General features: G+C 40.8%; 1 protein-coding gene across 19 annotated transcripts in view; it reads left to right on the forward strand.

Moving 5' to 3' along the window:
• The window catches only part of CELF2 (CUGBP Elav-like family member 2), a 688411-nt gene that overhangs the window by 307888 nt on the left and 352678 nt on the right, over nt 1-27845 (forward strand). For all 19 annotated transcript variants that reach the window (XM_068276071.1, XM_068276070.1, XM_068276073.1 and 16 more), the window contains exon 2: nt 2239-2435. In XM_068276071.1, coding sequence (XP_068132172.1) covers nt 2239-2435 — 197 coding nt within the window. The remainder of the gene's footprint in view (nt 1-2238; nt 2436-27845) is intronic.

The following is a 27845-nucleotide window of genomic DNA, read 5'->3' on the forward strand; positions in this document are numbered from 1 at the left end:
ATTCTTCATGGATGGAATCCCTGGTTATGGATATCAGTATTCCAGCATCTGTGGAGAATGGGTTTGTAGTTTTGACATCACTGCCCACAAGGGTCCTATTTGCTTATATGACATTGCAAAGATCAGATGGGGATATCTTCTAGATCCAGGCTGGGAGGGTAACATGCACTATGGTATAAAACACATCAGTTTAAAAACACTGTTCTGTTCTGATCTGATTTATTTTCTAGAAAGCCTCTGTGAGGTGCACACATGAATTAGTCTTTTTTTTTTTTACATTATTATTATTTATTTTTGTGAGCTGTGGGTGTATCTCAGCAACGTTTTTTGTTGTCAGGAAAAGGGAACAGTTGGCTTTCTACCCCAACCCAGCCATAATTTCTTCTAGTAATATAATATTTTTCAGCCAGTGGCCACCGGCCATACAACTGAAGCTGCAGCGCAGTCTTCATTTGTTGTTAAGAGATACTGTGTATCTTTTGCACTCTTCATTTATGCAGAGTCCTAAAATGACCTGAAAAAGACAGGAGCAGTATTGCAGGTACATGTGGTTACTCATCAAAGACTGTATACCATTTGAGAATATGAAAATTACATGTATCTTCAAGGCTGCCTTAATGGTATAGATCACAGAGACTACCTAATTATGGGCCTGGGGCAGAAGTGGTAGGGCATAACTCTGTGGAGGGATGGGTGAGGGAATAGTAAATTCACAGCAGTCACTTCATCCATAGAGGCCTTCTATACAGTGTCAGGTGGCTAATGAAACAGCTGTATTATTTCAAGATAACAAGACTAAAATGTATATCACGCAAGCCAATATTGCATGGTAAATTGTAGACTCCATATAGTTTGCCATTCATTTTGCTTTCTTATTAAAACAGAAATTACTACAGCTGAACTCCAGGGCACTTGTTCAATTAAAATGTTCTCCCAAGTTTTCTCCCAGGAGATAATATTTCATCTTCTGTTTAAAGTAACTTTTTAGCACTCTGCAATTGAAAAGTACTAGAAAGTAGGTGAAAAGGTACTGTCAAAATAATTCTGAGTATTTTCTTGCTTTCTGGTGCCCTAAAAGGCATTTTACTGATGGTTGTAAAAATGGTGTAAAAAATATCCTGCCCCGTAATCGATCTAGATTTTACACCCTGTCTAATCAATACTTTGATAGATTTCTGGTTAAAATCAATTGACATTTCATCAATCGAACATTTAAAGGAATCCGTTCCCATCTGTTTCCATCAATTCCCATTTTTTTTTCCGATCAGATTGATTGAATCTGCAGGGAATCAAATGGAAAAATCAATATGTGTATTGGGACCCTTACTCTGTTGCTATATATTGTTCACTGACAGCTGCAAGGGCATTAATAGGTACACTGAATGTTTAATAATAAATGTTGTGCAAAGGATTGACAATATGTAGCCACAGGCAAGAAGTCTTAACCAGCATATATTAATGATAACATTTAATAAAAGTAGTCCTTTGCTTTGTACTTCTCAGAATGTATCTCAGATTTGTTCCCAGCTTGCCGAAAACATTTTTATTTTATTTTAACATACTGCTTCTAAAAGAAAGTTGGAGATGGCAAATGGTTTGTCACACATCACATTTAAGCAGCATTGACTACGTTTTTAGCTTTCCACACTTCGGCTTCTGAATTGAAGCCTTTGTTCAACAAACAGTGGGCTAAATCTCTGTATCTCAGTCATTCCTTCAGCTAGGAGTGTGGGATCAGATCTGCAGTGTAAAGCCATTTCCAGCATTCTGAGAAAAAGTTAGTCTAATTTAATGCACACATGGAAGCTTCACACAATCTACAGATTCATCACTGGCATCTTGCATTAGTCATCTGACAGACTGCCAAGTGTTTCATATTCTTTTCATATGACTTTATTACCAAAATCAGTTCTACTTTATTCCTAACACAAAGGCAAAACGAGGCAAATATATCTTACTGCTGTAACCTCAAGCCATGGTTTATTGCAATCTACAGTGATGATGATCTATCTTTCCGCATTGTTTACTGGAAAATGCCCAGTAACTGAACTTTTTGATTTGATGCCTGGTGTGTGATTTCTCAATATGTGTTTTCCTTGAATCCAATCTGACTTGTAAGTCACACTATATACACATACAGTCTTGATCCTAATATCAAGACAGCTTCTGTTGTAGCTACATATTTGTTGTATAGATGTGTCAGAGTTGATGACGCTTGTGTACTTCTTTTTCCTTCAGTAACGGTACAACCAACAAGATGAATGGAGCTTTGGATCACTCAGACCAGCCAGACCCAGATGCCATTAAGATGTTTGTTGGACAGATCCCACGTTCATGGTCAGAAAAAGAACTCAAAGACCTTTTTGAGCCTTACGGAGCAGTCTATCAGATCAATGTCCTGCGAGACAGAAGTCAGAATCCACCCCAAAGCAAAGGTAGTGATTTATGATGATCTTGACTTTCCAGGTGCAATCAGCTTGCTTTGACAGCTTTGAAAATTGTTAATGTACCAAGAGCTAGTCTGCAGTTTTCACATTTTAAAGTCGGTACATAGGCATTGGGGTTGGTGTTGTACGTTCTCTTGAGTTATCTTTTACAGCATGTTTTGGAAATTAGATTACATTTTCAATGCTATTTAACACTGTTAGTTGCCATTGGGCATTTGTTAAATTAACACTATTCATTGTATTTCACGTATAAGGACAAGACACCAGCTCAAGCTTTGGCAGTTGCTAGATGTTAACAGGCAGAAAACATGCAATACAATTAAATATAAGATATACTTTGACTAATACACTACTTTTTTTTGTTTTATTCATTAATGGTGGAAATGTCTTATGCACCAGCTGAGCCATGTTTCATATACTGTATGACTACTTATGCTTTAGTTACAGTTACCTAACTGCTGTTTTATCAAATGTCATGGTTTATGTCTCTTCAGTTTATCTTGGTTGCACTGAAATGTATATACGTTTAAATATTGAAACGTTTTGTTCTCTTATGATGTTTTTTCACTTAGAGCTTCCTTAGGTAGCTTATTTATTGCGTATGCAGATTTGTGACTTAGAAAAGGTGCTTATTAGTACAAGCTCGAGGTTCTTAAAAGCCTGCACTCTGATGATCTTTGTTCTCAAGTATGGTAGTTTAGTACATTTCATGTGACATTTAAAAATTGTATGTTTGCCAAAAGAAAAAACGTCATGATTTGCATTTTAGCATGCTGCATTAGTCTAGAATTATCAGCATGAAAGTACTGGGGTTTTCAGCTCATGTTGAGAAGGTTATTGAGGTTATTAAGACTGAAAATGGAAGTAGCTTATATTAAAATGATTAATTATTTTATAAGACAAACTCACTCCAGAAATCTAAGTAGCCACAGTTCCGTTCTGCAATGCAACACAACCATCTCACTGCTGTCTGATCCTTTACCATGCACAGTTAGGCAGAGTTCACACTAGCTAAATTTACGCTTTTTCGTATTGCGAAACGTGAACCGATGCAAACATTTACATTAGGTGTGATTTTTTTTTTTAAATTGGTGTTGTATGGCAGAAACATTTCAGACTGCATTTTTTGGGACACTATGCAAATTCTCTATTTTTAAACAGTTTGAATGTATTTTGGCATACAGGTGTGTGTGGTGTGCCAGATTCCTGTACATACAAGTGGGATTCTGCCCTGACAGCAGTGTACTATGCAGCAAACCTTGTCTGGCTCTTAGGCCTGGTGCACACCAAAACCCGCTAGCAGATCCGCAAAATGCTAGCAGATTTTGAAACGCTTTTTCTTATTTTTCTGTAGCGTTTCAGCGAGCGTTTTTTGCGGTTTTGTGTAGCGGTTTTGGTGTAGTAGATTTCATATATTGTTACAGTAAAGCTGTTACTGAACAGCTTCTGTAACAAAAACGCCGGCAAAACCGCTCTGAACAGGCGTTTTTCAGAGCGGTTTGCGTTTTTCCTATACTTAACATTGAGGCAGAAACGCATCCGCAATTCAAAAAATGCCTCACCCCGGGAGTATGCGTTTCTGCAAAATGCCTCCCGCTCTGGTGTGAACCACCCCATTGAGATACATTGACCAAGCGTATCCGCAGCCGCAAGCGGCTGCAGAAATGCTGAAAAAGCTGCTTGGTGTGCACCAGCCCTAAGTGTCGACTAGGGATAGTCAATGAGATGCAGATCGTTCTGAGTTGATGCAGGATTATTTACATTTTTATGCTAATGTATGTAGCTATAAATTCCACCAGTTAAATCCTACAGAGGTGGAATTTGATTGGTCCATTTTGAATTCACTTTCATACAAAATGTGGATTATCTTGCATCAATTTGGAATGATTTGACCATCCCTAAACTGACCCTCCCTGTCCCAGCATGAGTTCAGAGTGTGAAAAGGATTATGAAAAGCTGCTATAGAGACAGAATTAAATACATTTACTAGGTGTATTTAAATACATTTAATTAGTGTTTATTAACGTGTACTTTAAAAGGTTGGTTTTTTTAAGCATGTGTTTATCTATGTGTCTTGTGCCAAGGTTAATGAAAGGTAAAATGGACTCCTTTACAAATTCTTCAGGAAGAAGGTAGTATAGCACCATCAGATCATGCACATCCAGTGCAAATGTCATGTGTGCTGTGCTATGTGAAGCAGGTAAAAATGGGCACCTGCCACGTCTGGTAATATGGGTGTCGCCATAGACGGCAATGCAATATTTGGTTTTGGCAGCACCAAAGCACTGCAGTACAGTGCAGTACAGCATTATAGTATAGTTGAACTCTGGCCAGCAAGTTTTACATGCAAAGGGTGCGCAACAACATCAAAAGAAAGCAGGAAAAATCAACAGCAATGTATAGTCTAGAATACGGTCCTGAAAAGTTCTCACAATTAAATTCTTTTGATGTTTTGGGGGAGGAGCCTATTAGACTCTTCTTACAAAATCGCTGTAAGGCAGGAGGTCCTGCTCTTATCTATATTACCCACTGCAGAATCCGTCCAGTGGCAACAATCATCTCTCATGTGGCCTGTGTGATGCTGACCTCTGACCCCTGATGTCCAGTATTCTCCATTACAATTCGCACAGTTGCTATATGTCCCTATGAGTTAGGCTTCATACTCACGCTAGATGGTTCTTGGCCAAGGTGACTGGTTGAGAGGCTAGCATGTGTATGTGGTGGCTGGATAGTGTAATTGTTAAGGGCTCTGCCACTGAAGTAGGAGACCTGGGTTCAAATTTCAGCTCTTCCTATTCAAGACAAGACAAATAATATTTATATCATGCTTTTCTCCTGGCGGACTCAAAGTGCCAGAGCTGCAGCCACTAGGACGCGATCAGTAGGCAGTAGCAGTGTTAGGGAGACTTGCCTAAGGTCTCCTACTAAATAGGTGCTGGCTTACTGAATAGGCAGAGCCGAGATTCGAACCCTGGTCTCCTGCGTCAGAGGCAGAGCCCTTAACCATTACATCATCCAGCCACTCATTAAGTATTCAGTAAGCCAGCACCTATTCAGTAAGACGTTCTTTGGGCAAGACTCCCTAACACTCCTACTGTCTACTGAGTGTGCTGTAGTGGCTGCCTCGCAAGCACTTTGAGTCCAACAGGAGAGAAGCGCTATTCAAAAAAAGGAATTATTATTATTAGCATTTGTATGGCAGCCTAGCTGCATCAGAAAGAGGTCATCTCATCTAAATACAGGCCACAACCTATTATTTTCCTCCATTGTTTGCTGCACTGTTGTCCCTCTGCCCCATAGTGATGTGTCTGTACACTTGGCCCTGAATTGCCAGCCAAGGGGTTGAGCCCCCATCTATGCAGGCAACATCCTTGCATGTGTGAACTAGGCTTTAGTTCATTTTTTGGTTATGTGCATCTCTAATACAAATATGTTTAACAAAAAAGCAGAACTGGGAAAAATAAATATTGCTAGAGGAACTACACAATAAATAGTGTGTTTACAGAGATTACATTATTTTACCCCTGCCCAGCATCCTCCTTCCAACAAAAGGAATGATATTTGGTGTGGGACGTATTTTGTTGATGTAATGATACTGCAAAGTAAGATAGAATGTTACACATAGTCAGAAGTTGGGGATATTTATGGTGCAGTGCTTGTTTGCCAGAATAACTTTTACTAAAAAGATTACTTGATTTCGAATTGAACATTTGTGCAGACCGTTTCTTTCTTTATTTAATGTTTCTATTTGGTGATTAAGGGGCTGGAGGCAAGCATAAGATAAGTAGTAAATAGTAGAATTGACTCCTTCACTACAAGTGTCTGCGAATGATTACCATGAATATAGTTAGAATAAAGGTAGAGAGATCTTGTAGTTATTCAGAGCCCAGTGGAATTGGATTTAGCTCTAAGAGGGCTTACATGGAAAGATATCTTGTCTCTTTACTACAGTACCTGCATGCTCTTTCTCATGGATGATGGCCCTTCTTCATCCTGTTAGTTTATCCAGGAGATTAGGAGAGCTGCATGCTTTAGATATTGACATCTCCCATTTCACTTTCATGAGACTTACAAGGTCTGTTATCGTTCTTAGATCAGGCTTAACCTTGTTATTTCTCATTTCCATTTTAACCTAAGGAGCAGGAAGGGGAGAAATGGATGTGTCCTATAATTTCATGTGTCTAAGATAAAATGGAAGATGGCTTGACCCTATTCACTCGTTCAATCGCCAGATTTGGCTCATTAGAACTCGGCATTAAAATTCAACTTTCATTCCTGGCAGCAAGCAAATCAGTACAAATGTAAAAGACACAAGTTGCATGTATTCTGGAAAAAGCAGATAGCTTCCAAACAGCACAGCAGTAAGCAGCTATAATCAGTGTTTGATATGGAATTTTGAGTAAATGGATGGAATGTCCTATCACATTTTTGAGTGTGCTGCATGCGAGGCTTTTGGGGAGAAAATATTCTTGTCTGTTGTAGCAGTACAGGATGATGTCAGAGGGCACAACTTGCTTTTATTCTGAACACTTGAATAAAAAATTATGTTTATAGCGCAATCAGAGCAGATTTACATTTGAGAAGCCTGATAAAGCACAGAAAAAATAACAGTTTCTTAAAGAGAACCCGAGGTGGGGTTCTGACAATGCTAGCTGCACACAGAGGCTGGGTCTGCCTATACAGCCCAGCCTCTGTTGCTATCCCAATCCCCCCTAAGCCCCCCCTGCGCTCTGCTATCCCCCATGAATCACAGCTACGCTGTCGACATGCAGCGTGTCGCAGCGGGCTGTGTTTACCTCTATATTGGCAGTCTGCTGCTCCCGCCGCCTCCTGCATAGCTCCGGTCCCCGCCTGCGTCCCTTTCCTCCCCGCTGATTGGAGGGAACCGGAGCTATGCAGGAGGCGGAGGGAGCAGCAGACTGACAGTACAGATGTAAACACAGCCCGCACAGCGTGGCTGTGATTTATGGTGGATAGCAGAGCGCAGGGAGAACTTAGGGGAGATCTGGATAGCAACAGAGGCTGGGCTGTATAGGCAGACCCAGCCTCTGTGTGTAGATAGCATTGTCAGAACCCCACCTCAGGTTCTCTTTAAACTTCAATACTGGACATGGCCCATCACACACATGGAAAACTAGACAATGATTAAAATGTATTATTTGAATATTCATTGTAATATATAATCATAATCTTGTCATTTATAATAATAATATATAACCGAGCAACAGTTTTAATACAAGATTTATTCCTGTCTTGCCCCTAAGCTGTAAATAAATGTGATCACTATGATTGGCTGATTAAGGAGATCAGGAAAAAGTTTTATTTTTTTTTAACACACTTTCTTTTGTCACTTAAATGTAATATTGGATGTGATGGTAAAGGTTTCAAGTGTCTTTTCTTGTGCCAGTGCCTGTCAGACACTACACTATTGGATTATATTACAGTAAGAAATAAAATGTTTAAAAGTTGCCGCTTTAAGGGGATGATTTATCAAGACTAGTGCAAAAAAGTGGGGTACACATAAAGCAGTTACTTATAGCAACCAATCATTTTAGAATGTCATTTGGTGATTGTTTCACTTGTGCTCTAGTTATTCTGCTCCTGTCTTTATAAATCAGCTTCAAAATGTTCAAATTATGCATCTGATTTTACCCTGCTGGCCACTGCACCAAGTAAACACAGTATGTTAGGCTGATGTTAACTGTTCATTTTTAAATTAAGTTTTAAAGAGTACCATACGTATTGTTTTATATCCACTAATTTCCATTTATTTGACTATGCTTTCTTTAGGGACTGAGCCCACTGAGACAGCTGTGTCCGCTTTTCAGTTACACATCAATATTACAGATGCTGAAAAGCGGACAGAGGCGGACACAACTGCATTAGTGGGCTCAGGCCCTTAGCCTTTTTCTTTTGAACATTGGGATCAGAAATTAGAAAGCCTGAGCTATTTGTTAGTAGACAATGGGCCTGATTCACGAAAGGGTGCTAACCTAGTTAGCACGCCTAAAAGCTTTGGATGTGCAAACTAGGGAGCTAAGTAGTTTGCACGTCTAAAGCTGGTACTGATCGCACGCAAAGTTTAGCGATGTGCGCCATTTTCGCATCCTAAGTGCCTTTTCACTGGCGTGCTTAGCACCCTTTAGTGAATCAAGGCCAATGTTGGAATGGACTCTTCTTGTCTAATGATAACCATGTAAAGCTTCCAATACCCTATTGGTTTTGTACTTCATCTAGTAAATGATCAATATCCCCATGATATCTATTGTTTACCTGAATTATCACCTTACATCACTAGGGGCTTGATTCACTAAGCGGTGCTAACCTAGTTAGCACGCCTAAAGGCTTTAGGCGTGCTAACTAGGGTGCTAAGTACTTGGTACGCACCAGTGAAAATTAGATTGCGCGCAAAGTCCCGCACAGTGTGGTGCGCGTGAAACATCACATCGCGGTGGGTCAAAAACGGCACACCCGATGCTTCTATAAGGTCACATTGGTTGCAACCTTAACGTCGCATTGTGCAATGTTAAGGTGGCACTCAATGCGACCTTATAGGCGCATCGGGTGCGCCATTTTCGTTGCACCGCGATACGACGTGTGCACGTGCAAAGTTTTGCGCGTGTGACTTTGCGCGCGAGTGCTAGTTAGCACGCCCAAACTGACTTTAGGCGTGAAGAGGGGCTTTTCACAAGCGTGCTAACAGTTAGCACCGCTTTGTGAATCAAGCCCTAGATATTTAATAAGAGCTCTATATGAATTTTGATTACATGCTGGTATCTCTAGACGTCTGCCACTCAACTCTGTACAAACCAATGTGGTCATTTGGTCAACAAAATAAAAGGTTACCTCATCAAGTTTTGGTTGATATTTCAATTGAAGTGAATCAAGTTAGCCCTAGTTTCTCATATATTTTTGTTCTAATCTGTATTTATCAAATTGAGCGCCTAATTTATTAAAAAAACATGTGATAGTGTATTGAGCAGGATGGTGGTGTAGTGGTTAGCGCTCTCGCCTTGCAGCACTGGGTCACTGGTTGATATCTCAGCTAGGTCAACATCTGCAAGGAGTTTGTATGTTCTCCTCGTGTCTGTGTGGGTTTCCTCCAGGCACTCTGGTTTTCTCTCACTTCCCAAAAAACACAGAAAAGTTAATAAGCTTTCCCCTAAAGTTGGCCCTAGACTATGATACATGCATTACATGATACATACATAGACATCTGACTATGGTAGGAACTAGATTGTGAGCCCCTTGGAGGGCCAGTTAGTGACAATATACTCTGTGCATCGCTGCATAAAATGTCGGCACTATATAAATACTTAAAATAACTAAATAATACATTGGAGGCTTAGACCTCTTTTACATGGGATGTTGATAGGCCGTGAAATGCCTCTCAAACTCTCACAACTGCTTGCTGCTGCCTAGTAATTGCTCACTGCTGCTGGTGACTGCTCACTACTGCCTGGTAACTGCTGAGCACACGGTTCAACTTCCCGTGGAAAAGAGGCCTAAAATAGTCTTTGTAGTAAGACAAAAGTAACAAAACTAAACACATCCCCTGTAGAGCCCTGACTGCTTTTAGGCCTCTTATCCTCAGCAAGCAGTTGCCAGGCAGCAGTGAGCAGTTGTCAGGCAGCAGCAAACAAATGTGAGAGTTTGAGAGCCATTTTACTGCCTATCAACTGCCCATGGTAAAGAGGCCCAACAGTCAGTGTTGTCTGCTACCTGATCCATGTTAGGGCCCTTTTCCATGAGAAATTGATAGGCAGTAAAAAGACTGTCAAACTCACAACTGCTTGCTTCTGCCTGGTAACTGCTCGCTACTGCTCGGTAACTGCTCACTGAGTGGGCAGTGCAGCCACCTGTGGAAAAAGGCCCTCAAAATACTACAATATTCCCAGATGCCAAGCTTCATTCAAACACAACTGTCAGGCCTCTTTTCCATGAGCAGTTGAACTGTGTGCTCAGCAAGCAGTTACCAGGCAGCAGTGAGCACTTACCAGGTACCAGAAAGCAGTTGTAAGAGTTTGAGAGGCATTTCGCTGCCTATCAACTGCCCATGGAAAAGAGGCCTTACTGTTGCAAGGAGCTGACCTCTTCCACCAACACTGCAGTGTCATTCCTCTTGTCAGTTTATGCTGATGAGGGAAGATTGGCAGGGGATGACGTCACAGTGTCTGCAGGGAGGATCACTGCATCCAGGTCAGGCTGTGTGCTACCATGCTAATCATCAGATTTTCATATTCAGAGATGCTACACTACACCAACACCGATCAGGCAGCAGACAACACTGCTTCCATGTAAAGTTCATACGTTACATGGAGCTGTGCTTAGTTCATTAACTTTTGTCTCATTACAGTGTCCCTTTAAGAAGTAAACAAATGATTTATTGCAGCAGTCCTAAAGCTGTGCTTAAGCCTTTCCAAGTCTGCTAGTGTTGTGGATCTCATCACAGGAAAACAGGTGGATTAGAGCACCTCAATAGGGCAGCTCTGCTGAGAGGCTCTTCTGGGCTCTCAGCAGAGCCATTTTATGTGATGCCAGGGGGGAGACAGTAATTAAAGGATGCATAAGATTTCATCAGCTGTTCTATTAGAGGTTGATGAGTTTTTAATACAGTGTAGTGCACTTTAATCACTAGTTCCAGCAAGCAGATTTGTTCACCTGTGAATAGGTGCACAAAACAATTTTGCTGGGAAAGCTGGAGGATAAGAAGCTCAGATTTATAAGCGTCTGATTTCCAACACTGACAACACATAAAAAAACTGCTGATTTACAAATAAGATATGAAAAAAAAACACTTACTTATCTGATAAGCAAAACCTTTATACGTATTACTGACAGTCATGTCTATTTTGAGCACTGAAAGATGTCATGTGTTAAGCTATATGAGTAGTGTAACCACTCTTTCCTCCAAACTTTGCTTTTCCCTATGAGCTTGCATGGGTTTTCCCTTGATGTTCTGGTTTCCTTCCACACCCCAAAAATATGCTTGAAGAGAGATTCATAAAAATTGGAGGCAATACACCTTTTAACTCCTGTGTACTGCCCTCGAGCTGCAGCACAAAGCTGGCCCTCAAATGTCCATTAAAGAGAATCTGTACTGTCCGATTTGTACAATAAAAAACATACCAATCGAGTCACTGTGATCTCCTGGATCCCTCTTTGCAGTTTCTACCGCTCCCTGCCATGATCCTGGCTTTTAATCGCCAGTTTTAGGCAGTGTTTACAAACAAAAAACATGGCCAATAACCAGAAAGCGATGTGTGTGTGTATATATATCATGTTACAGTATACAGTACTACAAGTTTTTATTACATAGTAAATTATATGCACTCCAGTCTGGGATTTGAGACTCAAGTGAGTTTTCTTTTTTTGTAAGAGGGAGGTAAGTCCACCCTAATATCCCCCTCTGCTTTTAAGCGGTTTTTAAAACGTTTTACTCTACTCTGGCGCCTCTGTATACCGAGTTTTTGCTGATCTTCTAGTCCACCCTGGGTGGAGGGTTGCATCCCCATCTACTATCTACAGAGCAACTTCTTAACCTGAGTGGGGTCAGGTCCTAATGCTCCCCACCTGCATTTAAAGAGGTTGCCTATGGGTAACCCGTGTTTGTGAGTATATACACATACAATTGTACTGAACTGACAATACTGCACCATATTGGGCTCTCGATTCTCTTCTTGTTTTTAAGAAAACTTGAAAAGGCTGTATTGAGCATGATGGGATTTATGATGTTGTTGTTCTCCTTGTGCTGTTTTTTTTTTTTTTTTATTTGATTTGAAGCCTAGCACATGCAGCTGGAAGAGGGGTGATCAGGACACAGGACAGTTGGAACTGTGTCTCATGCTCTCTATCACCTCCTTTCAACCAAAAAGATGGCTTCCCCCATGAAATCACAAACATTTGCCTGTTCTTTTGAAACAGGGTAGGTAAGATATTATATTACTTATCTATTTTAATTAAAATAACTAATGTAACTTAATGCCAGTATGTTTGATTAGGCTGAAGTTCCCCTCTAATGTTGAGGTTATGCTGAAGATATTTCTGATGCAAACTACTTGTGCTCATTGGAAATACATCAGAAGGGTAATTGCCTTCAACTCTCTACCACTCCCAAATAAGAATCATTGCTAGAGCAAGAGATGGTCATGGGTGTTAGCACGGCTAGTGTTGTGAAAATGTGTGAGCGATGTGCAAATGTAATGAAGACAAACATAATTTGCTGGTTTGCACTCTTATCTGTCAAGGATATCAAGCATAGTGCCCCATGGAGAGGGTACCTTACCTGATGCCTCAGCTGATAACTGATTATAGATCTGATGAGCATCAAGGGTGCCGTGCTTTCAGGAACACATGAAAGTAGAAGTGGAAGCCAAGGAGTGCATGTGTTTTCAACACTGAAGGCAGGCAGTATATTAGACTGACCCAGTAGGGACTTTTTGGACCCACAATGAGCAGGTGGTGGGAGAGAAAACTATCAACCTTGCAGTAGATCATTGTAACTAGATTGCTGCTATCTGAGGAGTCAAAATTTTCCGGAAGAGAAGAAAGAGAGGCACCGTACCTATGTTAGGAGTAACAATTTTCCGGAAGAGAAGAAAGAGAGGCACCGTACCTATGTTACCTTTATTGGGTTCCAATGGACATCACATATGCGGTATGCAGTGGGGGTTAGGTGAGGCCTGACAGCCGTTTCGCGTACTAACGCGTCATCAGAGGCACTAACGACAAGATCACCCTTAAGTCACAATTTAAATAGATCGCTCACACTTACCGGTGTCCTGCCCGGAAGCTTCAACCCGCCCTATTACCTCGGCGTTCCGCGTGCAGTCCCTCCTCCATTGCCTGACGTCAGGATCGCTCTAGCCATTAGGCGAGCCGCGGGTCTCCCCGCCCAGTTCCTCTACGTCGTATGGCGTCATTGGAGTCTTTTGTCTTTTGTCTCTTGCCTGTACTATCTGAGGAGTCAGTCAGACTAATATTAATTGTGACTGACTGACGTAAGTTTCTGTGTAGGAATTATGTTTGTTATGATTAACTCATTGTCTATCTGTAGAGGTAAACTGATGACACATGTTTTATGCTCTAAAACCCTGAAAAAAGATTGTTTTTAATTTTTTTAAATAATTATTTCTTTGAATTAATACTGAACCACAGCCACCTGAATTATATCTATTTAAGTCACAGTGAGTTCACTCTCTTTTTTATGTGCTTTCAGGTATTTATAATACATTTTCTACCTTAAGACACGATTTTTCAATTACTATGATTTTACCAAAGAGAAGTACTGTAATATAAAACACTTTAACATTTTACTCACATCGATTACCTCTGCTTTATATTAATATGGCTTCAACTCGCATATGGACTTCAGGATGAATAATTGCACTTATATGACGGATCCCAAATACCTGAAACAAATTTAGCTATATCGCAAAGCCCAAGGAAAATTCAAAGCCACTTCACCTGAATACTCTATGGCTAATAGACTTCCAGACGGAATCCTTAGCTTATCTCTCATCCAACTGCTTGCCAATTGTACATACCTCTCCACAGCAAATGATTATTTTTATATATAGCATTGTATAGTATTTAGCATGTAGCATTTTAGATCAGGCTGTCAGAAAAAAATATTTATTTCTTTTACCCCCAAAAGCTCACTACAGTTTTGTCTTGGAGACACATGTAGGCAATTATTTAAAATTGCCTTTTTGAATATTTAATACTCATTTGGTTGACGCATTTGCTTCACTGTAATTTGTTTTTTTTATTACTTGTGTTGATTGCTGTTGTAATACAGTGTAGCTTTTATTTGAACTCAAACTCCAGCCAATATTAAATACTCCACTGGTTAACACGTTTGCTTCACTATAATTTGTTTTGGTTATTGCTTTTTTTGATGCCTGCTACAGCACAGTGTGGCTTTTATTTAAACTGTAACACCAGCCAAACATCTTTTGTATGTTCATTAGTTTGTTTTGGGTGGAGTGGTTAAGTCCAGTGTCAGTCTTTTCTATTATTTTCTGTCTGACTGGCTAATTTAACAACAGTGGGTGAGTTTAGACTAGCTCTATACCAGATTTTATTTGGCTGTTTGTGTAAACCAATCAGAAGATGGCAGCCAGCAGCAGGGCAGAAAATGAGAGCAAAGCCATGTAATGCATAGGTAGCTGGGCTCAGTAGCTGGATGGCTTTTCACAAGGGGTTTTGTGTTTCATGTTAAGGCACTTGCTGTTGCAATGTTTAATGTAACATGGCTGTCATTATAGTTAATAACAATTCTGTCTAGTATGCAGGACAGAAAATAGAGCACACTCAGGGAGCAGTATATATCAGATCAAGTAAAGCTGGAATATTCTCACCTTGTGTAGTAGCTGGCAAGCCCATATAGGTTTGTCCAGTAGCATGGCGTTTGTCCCTCTAGCCGGGGACTGTGTTTGCAATTTAGGTGATCCTCCTCTGTCGTAGATAAAACAGGGGATCCGCTGGTACTCCTCTGTGAATATCTGCCTAGTCTGTGTGCTTGTTCTGCTAAAGGCAGCTGCACTACAGCCTGGCAGTGCGGGCTGACAGGCAGCGCTGTTTGAGTGGAGTGCTATAAAGAAACTCCTGGGTTGCTCTGCAAGGCTATATAAACAGCTCACAGGCAATTAGGAGTGTGAATGAATATGCTATGCAGCATGCATTCAAGAAAGTTTGGCAGCTGCTGTGTAATGATAAAAGGTTTTAAAACCCGCCGGCGATCAAGCTAATATTTCCGCCTGGACAGATCGACTGAATCAACCGATTTTGGCTGGAAATGGGTCGATCGGTCAACATTTCACAGCAGATTCAATCACAGTGATCGAATCTGCTGCATATCGGCAGGAAATCGACATAGTGTATGGGTGCCTTTAGACTTTGATAGACACAATTTTTTGTCTGATGTCTAAATTACAGTTATAATTATGGGTCTCTATGGCAACAAGCTGAAGAGTCCTTCTTTAACCACTTAAATACCAGCGGTCTCTGCCCCCTTAAGGACCAGAGACCGCTAAAGCCAGAAATCGCTGAATACCAACTAATCGCCGCACATACTTGACACTACCCCATCCATGCTGCCCACCAGGAGCCTCAGGCCACCCACTCTGGTGTCTCTATGATGGCAGAGGTCTGTGAGCTGGTCAGGTGCCACTTCCATTGGCTCCTGACCATGTGATCAACGTAAACCAATGGGAGTTACTTACATTGATGACAAGGTTCACAGGATTCTGCTGTCATGGAGACGGCAGTGCAAGTGAGCATCGGTGGTAGCGATAAAAGCGGTGAGAATGCACAGTGGCGGTGATGTGAAATCTATGCTCTGGCAGGTATTAGAGCATCAAAACGGCGTAGATTACAATCACTGCTGTCTGAAAGTGGTTAACTAGAATGCTTTTAAACCACTCACCTGGATAGTCAGAGCATCCTTATTCCAAGTCAGTGTTGGAATGTATCATAGTAAGAGAGTTGGCACTATAACCAGGAATTATACATGTTTAACCACTTGAGGACTGCAGTGCTAAACCCCCCTAGTTACCAGGTCATTTTTAGCAAAAGTGGCCACTGCAGCTTTAAGGCCAAGCTGCAGGGCCGCACAGCACAGAAGTGATCCCCCCCCCCCCCTTTTCTCCCCACCAACAGAGATCTCTGTTGGTGGGGTCTGATCGCTCCCCCATGTTTATTTTATTTATAATAAATATTATTGTTTGTTGTTTTTTTTTTAAAAAAACCTGTTTCTTTACATTTCTTCCCTCCCTCCCTCCCTCCCCACAGCCAGCCAATTATGGCGATCGGCTGTCATAGGCTTCTGCCTATGACAGCCGATCGCTCTCTTGTCCCCCAGGGGGACAGCCATGTCACACGGCTGTCCCCAGTGCAGCGCTGCCGCTGATCGCAGCGCTGCACCATGTAAATAGAAGGCGATCACGCCATCTAACAGTCTCCCGAGCGGCAATAGCCGCACGGATACTGAAGGCGGGGCGGAGCTCCGCCCCTCAAGCAGGAGGTGCGCGTGCATCCTGCTCGCGATCTCCTGCAAAACAGAGCCCTAGGACTTTACGCCAATCGGCGTTAGGCGTGCCGCGGTCGGCAGAAGGTTAAGGAATTTTAGAAGATAGTTGGGAATGGCAACCTTCATATTTTTCTCAAGAGAAGTATGCATTGATAAAAATCTACAAGTAGTAAATTATGCCCCATAAAAACTGGTAGCCCAAATCATTCCTGGTTACTATTTAACCACTTAAGTCTATCTGGACGGATATATCGGTCCAGATAGACTGTGCTGCTACCGCCGAGTGAGGTACGCGATCGTCTCCCGCAGAAATACCCATGCTCTCTAATCAGAGGCCGCGGTATTTCTGCAAAAAAAATGTTTCCCCATCCTTTTTGTAGTTCCTGGAAGCGCGATCGTACGCTTCCAGGATTTTTTTGACTGTGTCCATCTTGTGGCTAAATAGTAAACTGCACCCACATCCTTTTTTTAAATAAATAATTACATGATATTACATCTAAAATTAGCTGTTTACCTCCCAAACTAAAATTACCTAAATACATTTTTTTTATTAAAAAATAAATTTTAAAAATTACAATAAAAAAAAAACGACATTAATATTTACCTAAGGGTCTGTACTTTTTAAATATACATGTCAAGAGAGTATCTTATTAAATTTTTTTAAATTATGAGCTTGTAAATAGTGATGGACGCAAATTGAAAAAATGCACCTTTATTTCTAAATAAAATATCGGCGCCATAAATTGTGATAGGGACATAATTTAAATGGTGTAATAAGCGGGACAAATGGGCAAATAAAATACTTGGGTTTTAATTACGGTAGCATGTATTAATTTTAAACTATAATGGCCAAAAACTGAGAAATTCTCTCACTCTTTCTTACTCTTCCTGTTAAAATGGATTTAGAAAAAAATAATTCTTAGCAAAATGTACTACCCAAAGAAAGCCTAATTAGTGGCGGAAAAAAACAAGATATAGATCAATTAATTGTGATAAGTAGCGATAAAGTTATTGGCGAATGAATGGGAGGTGAACATTGCTCAGATGCATACGATTTTTGACACTGTAGGCTGAAGTGGTTAATAGTTACTCTTGACCTGTTCCTCTTATCAGATTTCCCATTGAAAAATCCTTTTGTATTTCAGATGATGCCTTGTATATTTCACATAGTGAAAATGGTTTGGTGTATTTTGAGTATTAAATTTCTATTTGGCGTTTCAAATCACAACAATGGCTAAAGTAATTTATTTGAAAGTAAGTGAAATCTATCTCTGAGAAAATGGTCTCTGCTCCCAAGCCACAGCAAATTGTGCTTACCGAACTGCATTTTGTGTAATATGTTTGATTCATTTAATTCCATGTCACTTGTTTTAATACATTTCACCTCTCGAGAAGATTCAGTGTGATAGCATTTATTCAGAACTGTAGTCCAATTTATATTTTGAGCTTCAGTGATTCATTTTTAGTAGCATTTGATATCTGGGTTAATGTCAGATTATGTTCTGTATCTACATAACTATATTGTTTGAACTCGGGGAATTATAGGCAGAACGATTTTGTACTTATTTCAGCAATAAAAATTCATATTTTTACAACAGGAGTATTTTGCTTAGCTTGCAGTTTAGAGTCATAAAATATTTCACTAGTAATGTCAAATTCCTTTCAAAATGCGATGGCTGCTGGATTAAAAGCAGTGCGTATAACATCAGAAAGTGAGGGTGATATCAGTGTTGCCACCGGTTGGATTTTTAGCTGCCATTTCTCTGGTACAGGTATGAAAATAATAGCTACTTGCGTTGGAGGGTGATGTGATCATAAATGCACAGGGGCTGTTTTATTGAGGCAAATGTAATGAAAACAGAGAAACAGGTAAGCAGCTACTCAGGGTAACTAATCGTAATCCCAATTTTACTCAACCCGTATTGGCCCAATTCACCTTTTCTCCTGACTTTTCACTTAGGTGATACTTCAACACTTTGGCCTCGATTCACAAAGCGGTGATAACCCAGTTATCACGCCTAAAAGACTTTAGGCGTGATGACCTTTTCACCACTGAGTTATCACCGATTTTTCCTGCTCTTCGCGCGAAGTTACCGCGCGTACGCGCGTGGGAGCGCGCGCAAAGTCCCATAGGGCTTAATGGGAGCTTCGCGCGAAGCGTCGGGTGTTGCGCGCGCACTTACGCGCGTACGCGCGGCAACTTCGCGCGAGTTTCTTCTTATCATGCCTAAAGTGACTTTAGGCGTGATAAGGGCCTTTTCACCATGGTGCTAACACTTTGCACCGCTTTGTGAATCGAGCCCTTTGTCATAAAATGCATTTTTAACCTCCTCGGCGTTCTATTGAGATCGCCAGGGAGGCTGCGGGAGGGTTTTTTTTTTATTAAAAAAAAACTATTTCATGCAGCCAACTGAAAGTTGGCTGCATGAAAGCCCACTAGAGGGCGCTCCGGAGGCGTTCTTCCGATCGCCTCCGGCGCCCATAATAAACAAGGAAGGCCGCAATGAGCGGCCTTCCTTGTTTTGCTTAGATCGTCGCCATGGCGACGAGCGGAGTGACGTCATGGACGTCAGCCGACGTCCTGACGTCAGCCGCCTCCGATCCAGCCCTTAGCGCTGGCCGGAACTTTTTGTTCCGGCTGCGCAGGGCTCAGGCGGCTAGGGGGGCCCTCTTTCGCCGCTGCTCGCGGCGAATCGCCGCAGAGCGGCGGCGATCAGGCAGCACACGCGGCTGGCAAAGTGCCGGCTGCGTGTGCTGCACTTTATTTGATAAAAATCGGCCCAGCAGGGCCTGAGCGGCAGCCTCCGGCGGTGATGGACGAGCTGAGCTCGTCCATACCGCTCAGGAGGTTAACTACCAGCAAACAAGAAAATACTCACATTTATTTTGATAGTGCTTTTTCACCATCATTCCAACATTTGGGGGATTTTTCAATTGTTAAATGCTGAAAAGTTATTTTAAAGAGAATATGAAAATTATATCCTAGGAGATAACTAAGGAGAAAAAGTTGGAGAATGAGAAGTAACAGAGGCGCCAATTTAGAGTAAAATATTTTAAAACAATTTAAAAGGAGGGGGGTTGGTGGTTACCACCCTCAAGTATAAAGTGACCAGCCAATTAGTCTTATATAAGTAGACAATATAATTTATTTTAGAATCTCCAGGCAAGCAACGCGTTTCACGGGTCAAAAGCCCGCTTCATCAGGCAATCAATTTTGGAGATACACACGACTGTGTCATTCAAAAGTGAAGCGCCAACTGGGATAAATTATATTGTCTACTTATATAAGACTCATTGGCTGGTCACTTTATACTTGAGGGTGGTAACCACCAACCCCCCTCCTTTTAAATTGTTTTTAAATATTTTACTCTAAATTGGCGCCTCTGTTACTTCTCATTCTCCATTAAACTAGTCCACCCTTGGTGGAGAGGTGTATCCCCGTTTTTTTCCTGTCTACAGAGAGCGACTTCTTAATCCTGAGTGGGGTCAGGTTATAATTCTCCCCACCTGCATCTCCAGTGGTTGCCTTAGTGGTAACCCAGACTTGTGAGTATATTACTCGTTGTTGTTTTGTCTTGTTTCAATTGCCAAGACGTACTGCACTATATTGGGCTCTCGGTTTCATATCTTTACATTTCTTCAAGGAGAAAAAGTTGCACATGGGCCATTCGGCCTGATCCAGTCCACTTGTTCTCTTAAGTTTTCTCCTAGCTGATATTTTGCGTACGTATTGCACTGCCGCTGGTGAGCTGGGCGCATTGTGAACCAAACGATGGCTCACTCTGCTGCTGCTCAGTTCCCTGGCAGCGTTAAATACTATTCCCCCTCTGAGTTGTAGCAACTTGGAGGGAGATGTCAATTGAGGTCTAGCATTCGCCAGATCTCTGAATTACCCATGCGCGGGGTATGTAGCTTAGCACTAGTGCTATGGCGGCACCCAGCTTCGGGGCTCGGTGCCAGGCACCGAAATGACCTGCTTCGGATATTTTCACATTATAAATAAAATGTCTTTTAAGCCACCAGCAAGCAAGCAAATATTTTTCACAATACTTTTTTTCAGATCAGTTCATTTCGGCATGCGGCTCTGAGAGCCAAGCGCTGGAGCTGAGCGCCGTCATAGCAGCAATGCTATGTTAAAGGATACCCGAACTGACATGTGACATGATGAGATAGACATGTGTATGTACAGTGCCTAGCACACAAATAACTATGCTGTGTTCCTTTTTTTCATTCTCTGCCTGAAAGCGTTAAATATCAGGTATGCAAGTGGCTGACTCAGTCCTGACTCAGACAGGAAGTGACTACAGCGTGACCCTCACTGATAAGAAAATTCCCCTTTTTACCTCTTTCTTGCTCTCAGAAGCCATTATTTGCTATAAAAGTGTTTTATAGTTGGAATTTGTTATCAGTAAGGGTCACACTGTAGTCACTTCTTGTCAGGACTGAGTCAGCCTTTTACATACCTGATATTTAACTCTTTCAGGCAGAGAAAGAAAAAAAAACACAGCATAGTTATTTGTGTGCTAGGCACTGTACATATACATGTCTATCTCATCATGTCACATGTCAGTTTGGGTATCCTTTAATTCGGGGCTCTGGCGGCTGCCAGGCCCCGAATTACATCTCCCTCTGAGTTGTGACAACTTGGATGGGGAATAGTATTTAACGCTGCCTCTGACCCTTCCCAAACTGAGCGGCTCCATCATAATATGTACTGCTTTTTACCCATTTTTTGGTACTTTTGCAATTCAATTGCAGAGCGTAAACATAATTTTTAACAGAAAATTAAGAATTATCTCCTAAGAGCAAAATTAGGAGAAAAAGTGAATTGGATTGGGCCCATAATTGGTTGTTCTCAGCAACTGATCTGCTTCTGCTCCTGTTACCTTTGCCATTGCCAAGCTATATTTACCTTACGGTGGTGGGTGAATACAGGACTTTCTGGTATGCTAATTTATAGGAGGAAAATAAACACTATCTTTTAATAATTAGACATTGCTGTCGTTTCACTGTGCCATCGTTTTGATAAGTTGTAATTTAGGATAAGAGAAAATAATATCCCCTTATTCAAATTCATCTAAACTGTCCTTGTAAACTGTTCACTTTGCTTGGTTGTGACAATCCATTGAGGTTCTTTTACAGTGAAATAAAGACCATCACTTCACCTTAACTCCTATAAAAGATGCCAGCATGACACAGACAGACATAGAAACTGGTAATGTCAATCCAAGGAGGCTGTGAGGATGCACACCTTCAGTCATTCTGGTGGCAAAATAAAGTTATGCACAGACACATGATGATTTGCACCTTAGTAGTTATATCAGACAGGAACTGTACGGGGTAGAATCACAAAACCTCATAAATTATCTTACCTTACTTGTTCCTCACCTAAGTTTTGAAAGGATTTTTCAAATATAAAAATCTAAGTAAGTTGTTCCTGATAACTTAACTTTGATATTTCTTGCCTTGTGTTATTTGTATTATTATTTGTTTTGGTTAGTCGGTGCTTAAAATACTTTATGTAAATAAGGTGAAAAACAGATAAGGTAAACCAATTGATAAGAAAAGTTCAGTGAGTCTACTCATATGCGTCAATCTGGGTGGTTTGGTTTAGTACTACATCATAGGGATAGCAATATTAGATTGTGTTTTTTGGCCTATGGTTCTTCCCCACAGCAGAAAGTCACCCACTCTTTTCCACTGCTGTAAATATTGGAATGAAGATGCACGCTTGGTTTAGCCCATAGTAGTATGGTAGCCTTACGTTTATTTTCCTTGAGTTTTGGGCACAGAATTATGTCTACAAATAACTGCTGACTGGTAGAGAATTTCAGTATAAACAGACTGAGAGTTTATTTCCCCGATGCATTAGAGTTGGTGACTTCCTGTACTCATAATCATAAAACTACAGCACAGGGAAATTGAAATTAAAGCTTATGGGATCTATGTTAAAAAAAAAGAAACCAGATACTTACCTAAGGAGAGGGAAGGCTCTGGGTCCTATAGCGCCTTCCCTCTCCTCTCCCAGTGCTCCCGTTCAGGCGGTAGCTCCTCCGTTCAAATCCCCTGCCGTGGAGGACTTTGGAAATCTTCGAGAGCCGAATCCTCCTGAAGACAGGTGGCTCCATACTGCGCACACGTGAGAGAGGGCGCTCGCGCGTGCACAGTATGGAGCGGCCCATCTTTGGGACATTTGGGCTCCCGAAGACTTCCAAAGACTCCCTTCGGTGACGGAGACAGCAGCATTTGACCAAATTAGTCGAATGCTGCTACAGGGAGCCAGCACTACAACGGGGACCGAGAGAGGAGAGGGAAGGCTCTATAGGATCCAGAGCCTTCCCTCTCCTTAGGTAAGTATCTGGCTTTTTTTTTAAACAGCGGTTCCCATGCACTTTAAGCACCTAGTTTACATGCACTTTTCAAAAACAAATGTAATTATCCAGGCATCTTCAAGCATTGGTTAGTGTTTTACACCAGGTGTTTTCAAAGCCTGAAAACACTATAGTTATGTGCATTTACATTGGGGTGTTTGACCACATTTACATGCATGTTCCTCTTTTTTAGGTGCCCAGCTGCAGTATTTTGTTTTTTCTTTTACACTGTCAAATGTGACGCCTTAAAATGCCACATGTGTACTGTAACATTGGCATGCATGGATAATAAGAATACATATGTCCATCAGTTTGACCTTATTTTTTTTTACAGTGCAGACCTTATTACATAGCTCTTCCATTGTGAGCATTTCAATTTTACAAAAACAGTTGTGCATTCACAGTGAGCTGGACGAGAGCAAATTAAATCATCTACATAACATCATTCAATATTAAACTGAGACTAATAATATGTGTATGAACAACATGGTACGCAGTGCAATTTTAGTCATTGAATAATATCTCCTGACATATTAAAAGGGATTTTTTTCCTTCAGGTTTGGCTCTCAGCTGGCGATATATGTTACAGAAAACTTCACCGTAAACATTTTTTGCAGCTGTTCTTTGTTTTTCAGTGCATATAAAACATCAGCAGGCCACAGCATCTCTAACAAAAACTTGTAGATTGGAGAGTCAAAGTTTGCTGCCAACCGGTAATGGGTTAGTATAGGTTTAAAAAACGAGAAACAAGTCCCTTGCACTCTACGGCCCAGGTGGAGATTTCTGACAGCAGAGATAGCATCATTTTAGCTCATTGACAGTTTTTTTTTGGAAATGTTTAGCTGGCTGCAGACTGAATAAAAAAAAAAAATACATATATATATATATATATATATATATATACACGCGCGCGCACACACACACACACACACACACACACGACACACACGACACACACGACACACACGACACAGAGACACACAGTATATATATATATATATATATAACACATTAATGACTTGGAAAAAGACTTGTGTAGGCCGATCTATGTGCATAGCATGTGTTTTAAGAGCTTTGAAAATTGACATACAGTATATTACAGGATGATTTAGCCCAGATAACTATCCATACTACATGTTCAATGTTACTTAAGTCTTATATAAATGAGCTGTAAGTACTATAGTGCTATGACATTGTAGATTAGCATACATGATGGAAAAAGCATGGGCAGGTCATATGCGTACGTCAATGAAGAAGTGTGTTGACATCCCTAAGAGTGTGATGAGTCATATTTTGAAAATGTATCCACTGCATGCCAGCTGTAGTTTAAATACTGAAGGATTATAGGATTGTCACCTTGCGTGTACTATTTACTGTCATGTTGAATTTTAATCCTGGGAAGACAGTTCTGTTATTTGGAGGTCTGGGAGTGACTGGTATTTGGAAGTTTATGTATTAGAAAATATTGACACACTTATATGTAGGAGAGCATTATGGGTGGTAAGTGCCACATACGATACTAGACACTAGATATGAATAGTATTTTTACTGCAAAGGAGACAGTATGGAAAGTTGCCAGCAGTGACTAGACAGTGCCATATGAGATATATTTTTTGGCGAGAGCAGTAATGAAAAACACCTTTTATGAAGCTTTTATATTTAATTAAGTTCTGTAATGGTAATCCCCATTGAGATTGAGAAAAAGGCAACATATTAAAAATATGATAATTCATAAAATGTATTTTTTGCCTTTGAAACTGCATCAGTATTATGCCACTGTATATATGTTTGCAATGCATGCTGTTTACACTCTGTAAGAACAGTCGTTATTTGTACATGTCCATCAGGAATATTACATTGGGGTTTTTTGGCAGTTGATTTTCCCCACAGCAGAAAGTCACCTGCTCCTGTCCCACTGCCACATACATTGGAATGAAGATTGGTTTATCCCATAGAACACTTGGTTTATCCCATAGTAGTACTGTAGTAGTATAGTAGCCTTACTTTTATTATCCTTGAGTTTTGGGCACATAATTATGTCTACAGATGACTGCTGACTGGTAGAGGTTTTCAGTATAAACAGATTGAGAGTTTCTCTCCAAAAATGCATTTAATTTGCCAACTTCCTGTAGTCATGAAACTACATGAAATTAAACACCTAGTTAACATGAACTTTTGAAAAAGAAATGCCTGGAAAAGCACATGCACTGTGTGTATGTGTTTATATGTGTTTATACAGACATCTTTCAAGCATTTGTTAGCGTTTTAGACCAGGTGTTTTCAAAGCTTAAAGAGGAACTTCAGCCTAAACAAACATACTGTCATTAAGTTACATTAGTTATGTTAATTAAAATAGATAGGTAATATAATCTCTTACCCACCCTGTTTTAAAAGAACAGGCAAATGTTTGATTTCATGACGGCAGCCATCTTTTTGGTTGACAGAAGGTGACAGGGAGCATGAGACACAGTTCCAACTGTCCTGTGTCCTGAGCACCTCCCCCAGTTGCTAGGCAACGTGAACAACAACATAGGAAATCCCATCATGCTCTGCACAGCATCAGGGGAAAAAATCCCGGGCTTTTTTTCTTTGATGATTGGAGCTTAGGTAAAAATGCAGCTAAAAATGATGCTTTGGTAAGAAAAACAAAGTTCTGATGCTGTGAAACTGGTAAAGAAACACCAAGCCTTTTCAGTGCTGCTGAGTAGATTTTTAGTCCGGAGGTTCACATTAATAACACTATAGATGTCTGCATTTAATGATGTAGACACACCAGTTCCCTCAAACCAGCATTCACAACAGATTAAACCGAGGTACTGACTAGTTCTTCATTACACATCCCTGCACCCCACAAACTCATCATTACTGTAATCATGGGGAGGTGTTCTTTGAGGCTTTTTTACACTTGTTTTTTGCAGTGCAATGTGATGCTCCTGCTGTATCGCACTGCATTGCAAAATACCTCACTCCTATGACCCTGTGGCAGAGTGAGCCGACAGGATCATATGCATAGCGCCGCCCCCCACTCATTGACTTACTCTCTGCTGGGCATGAGTCACTGGGATTCCCTGGTATTCCGACCGGGAAGCACCACGCTCCATGGTTTACACTACCAGTGGCGCCCATAGACTTCCATTACCCCAAGCAAAGTGCTTGCGGTAACACACTGCTGCCCTTGCATTGGCTCGGATACGTCCGGCGCACTATAACGGACTGCAATAAGTGTGAAAGTCTCCATAGACTTTTATTGCTTTTGCAGCCCCTTGTGGTAAAACAGGGTAGCACAATGTAGGAATTACCTGCAAGTGTAAAAAGAGCCCTGAATCCTTTAACAGGTTGCTATCTGTGTGTACAGAACTGTGCATACACATGTCAAATTAAATTATTTTATGGTGTGTTAATTGCACTTTTGTTAAGATGTAGAACTAATGTCCCTGTTTTATTCAATTCTGTGATAGTCAATAGATGACAAGTAAGAGAATCAACTTACACTACCTGAGATGTAGCCACTTTATCCATAATTACATGACAATGGATGTTATTGATATGGCAAGGGGTCCAAAGTAGTGATTAAATTAGATTAGTTACAAATTATCAGTATCCAGTTCAGTTAATCTTATAAGTCTGTCAGACCTAGTGAACTGCAGGAAGAGTGAATTCTCAAGAAACCGACCCATTCAGCCTGTTTTATTCATCTTTTAAAAGTTGGGGCATAGCTGAACAGCAGAGGATGCACAAAACTCATGGATTCTGCTGAGTTCAAGCTGCCTGTGTTGCTCTGAGAATCCCTTGGATTGCATAGAAAGCCCAGAGGGGCTGTGGATGAGTGTGTGATAATAAAGGAGAGAACTTCAGGAAGGTGCTGCTGACCTAAATGCCACAAATAAATGATATCCAGTGTTGATGTAGGCCACTGTAAAAGCACTGTTTGCTGACATGTCAGAATTCTATAAACTATACATCTAAAATGCTGTAAAGTAGTAGTCACACTCCTTTATATCAGGAAAATGTGCTAATTTATTTACAGAATCATACAGTATGTGCACAATCTATCTAGCATTAACTAGCAGAGCCTCCGTCCCAAGTTTACAAAGCGTGTTTTGCAAAGGAACTCTCCATCCAAAACTTTGCTCCTCGTTTTATAACTCATGCATAGCTTGCATGTCATCACCGGACAGTATCATAGCTTTTCTGTAAATGCTGTAAACTGCTGCGATTCATTTCAGTTGATAGCAAAATATTTGTATGCATTACTACACATGGCAGTTCCTTCCTCTAGCAAGGTGCTAAGAAGAAATGTGTGACATGGATCTTATTGCTATGACCATTCAGAGATGTCATAGGAAGGCTGTCATCAAATTTGCCTAGTGACTGACCTGATCACCAGGCAGGACAGGGCATAGGCATAGATAATGTGGTTTATGCCACGGAGGTTAATCAGATCTTGCTTTCACTAATGTGGACATACTCTAATTACTCATTCCATGAAGTGATGTTTGAAAAAATATAGATACTTACCTCAGTAGTGGGAAGCTTTTGGATAGTCCAAAAGCTCTCGTATCTTTATACACCCTACCGTTCCAGCACTGGGGCTTTCTTTACATGATTGACCCATGGAATCAAATACTGTATGTTTCTTCAGTGTATTTGCACGGCTGTGAACGAGCATGTCCGTACTGTACATTTGCAAGTACGGTTTGCGCAGACCTGGTAGAAAAAAGGTGCTTTTGCATTGCTTTTTTCCTCCACGCACAAGCACTATGTTTTACTGGACCTGCATGAGCAATACTCATGCATTCTCAGCTCATCCACGCATGGACATGGAAGAAACCAAGAGTCCCAGGACTGGAGAAGTGGGGTATAAGAAGATATACTATTGAGTGGCTTCCCCTACCAATGTGAATATCTGTCTTTTTTTTAAGACTTCATGATTGCTTTAAAATAATAAAGACTCATTTATTTACTACTAAAATAAGCATTGTGGAGAGAAGTACC

This window comes from Hyperolius riggenbachi, chromosome 3, assembly GCF_040937935.1.
Source record: "Hyperolius riggenbachi isolate aHypRig1 chromosome 3, aHypRig1.pri, whole genome shotgun sequence".
Taxonomy (NCBI): Eukaryota; Metazoa; Chordata; class Amphibia; order Anura; family Hyperoliidae; genus Hyperolius; species Hyperolius riggenbachi.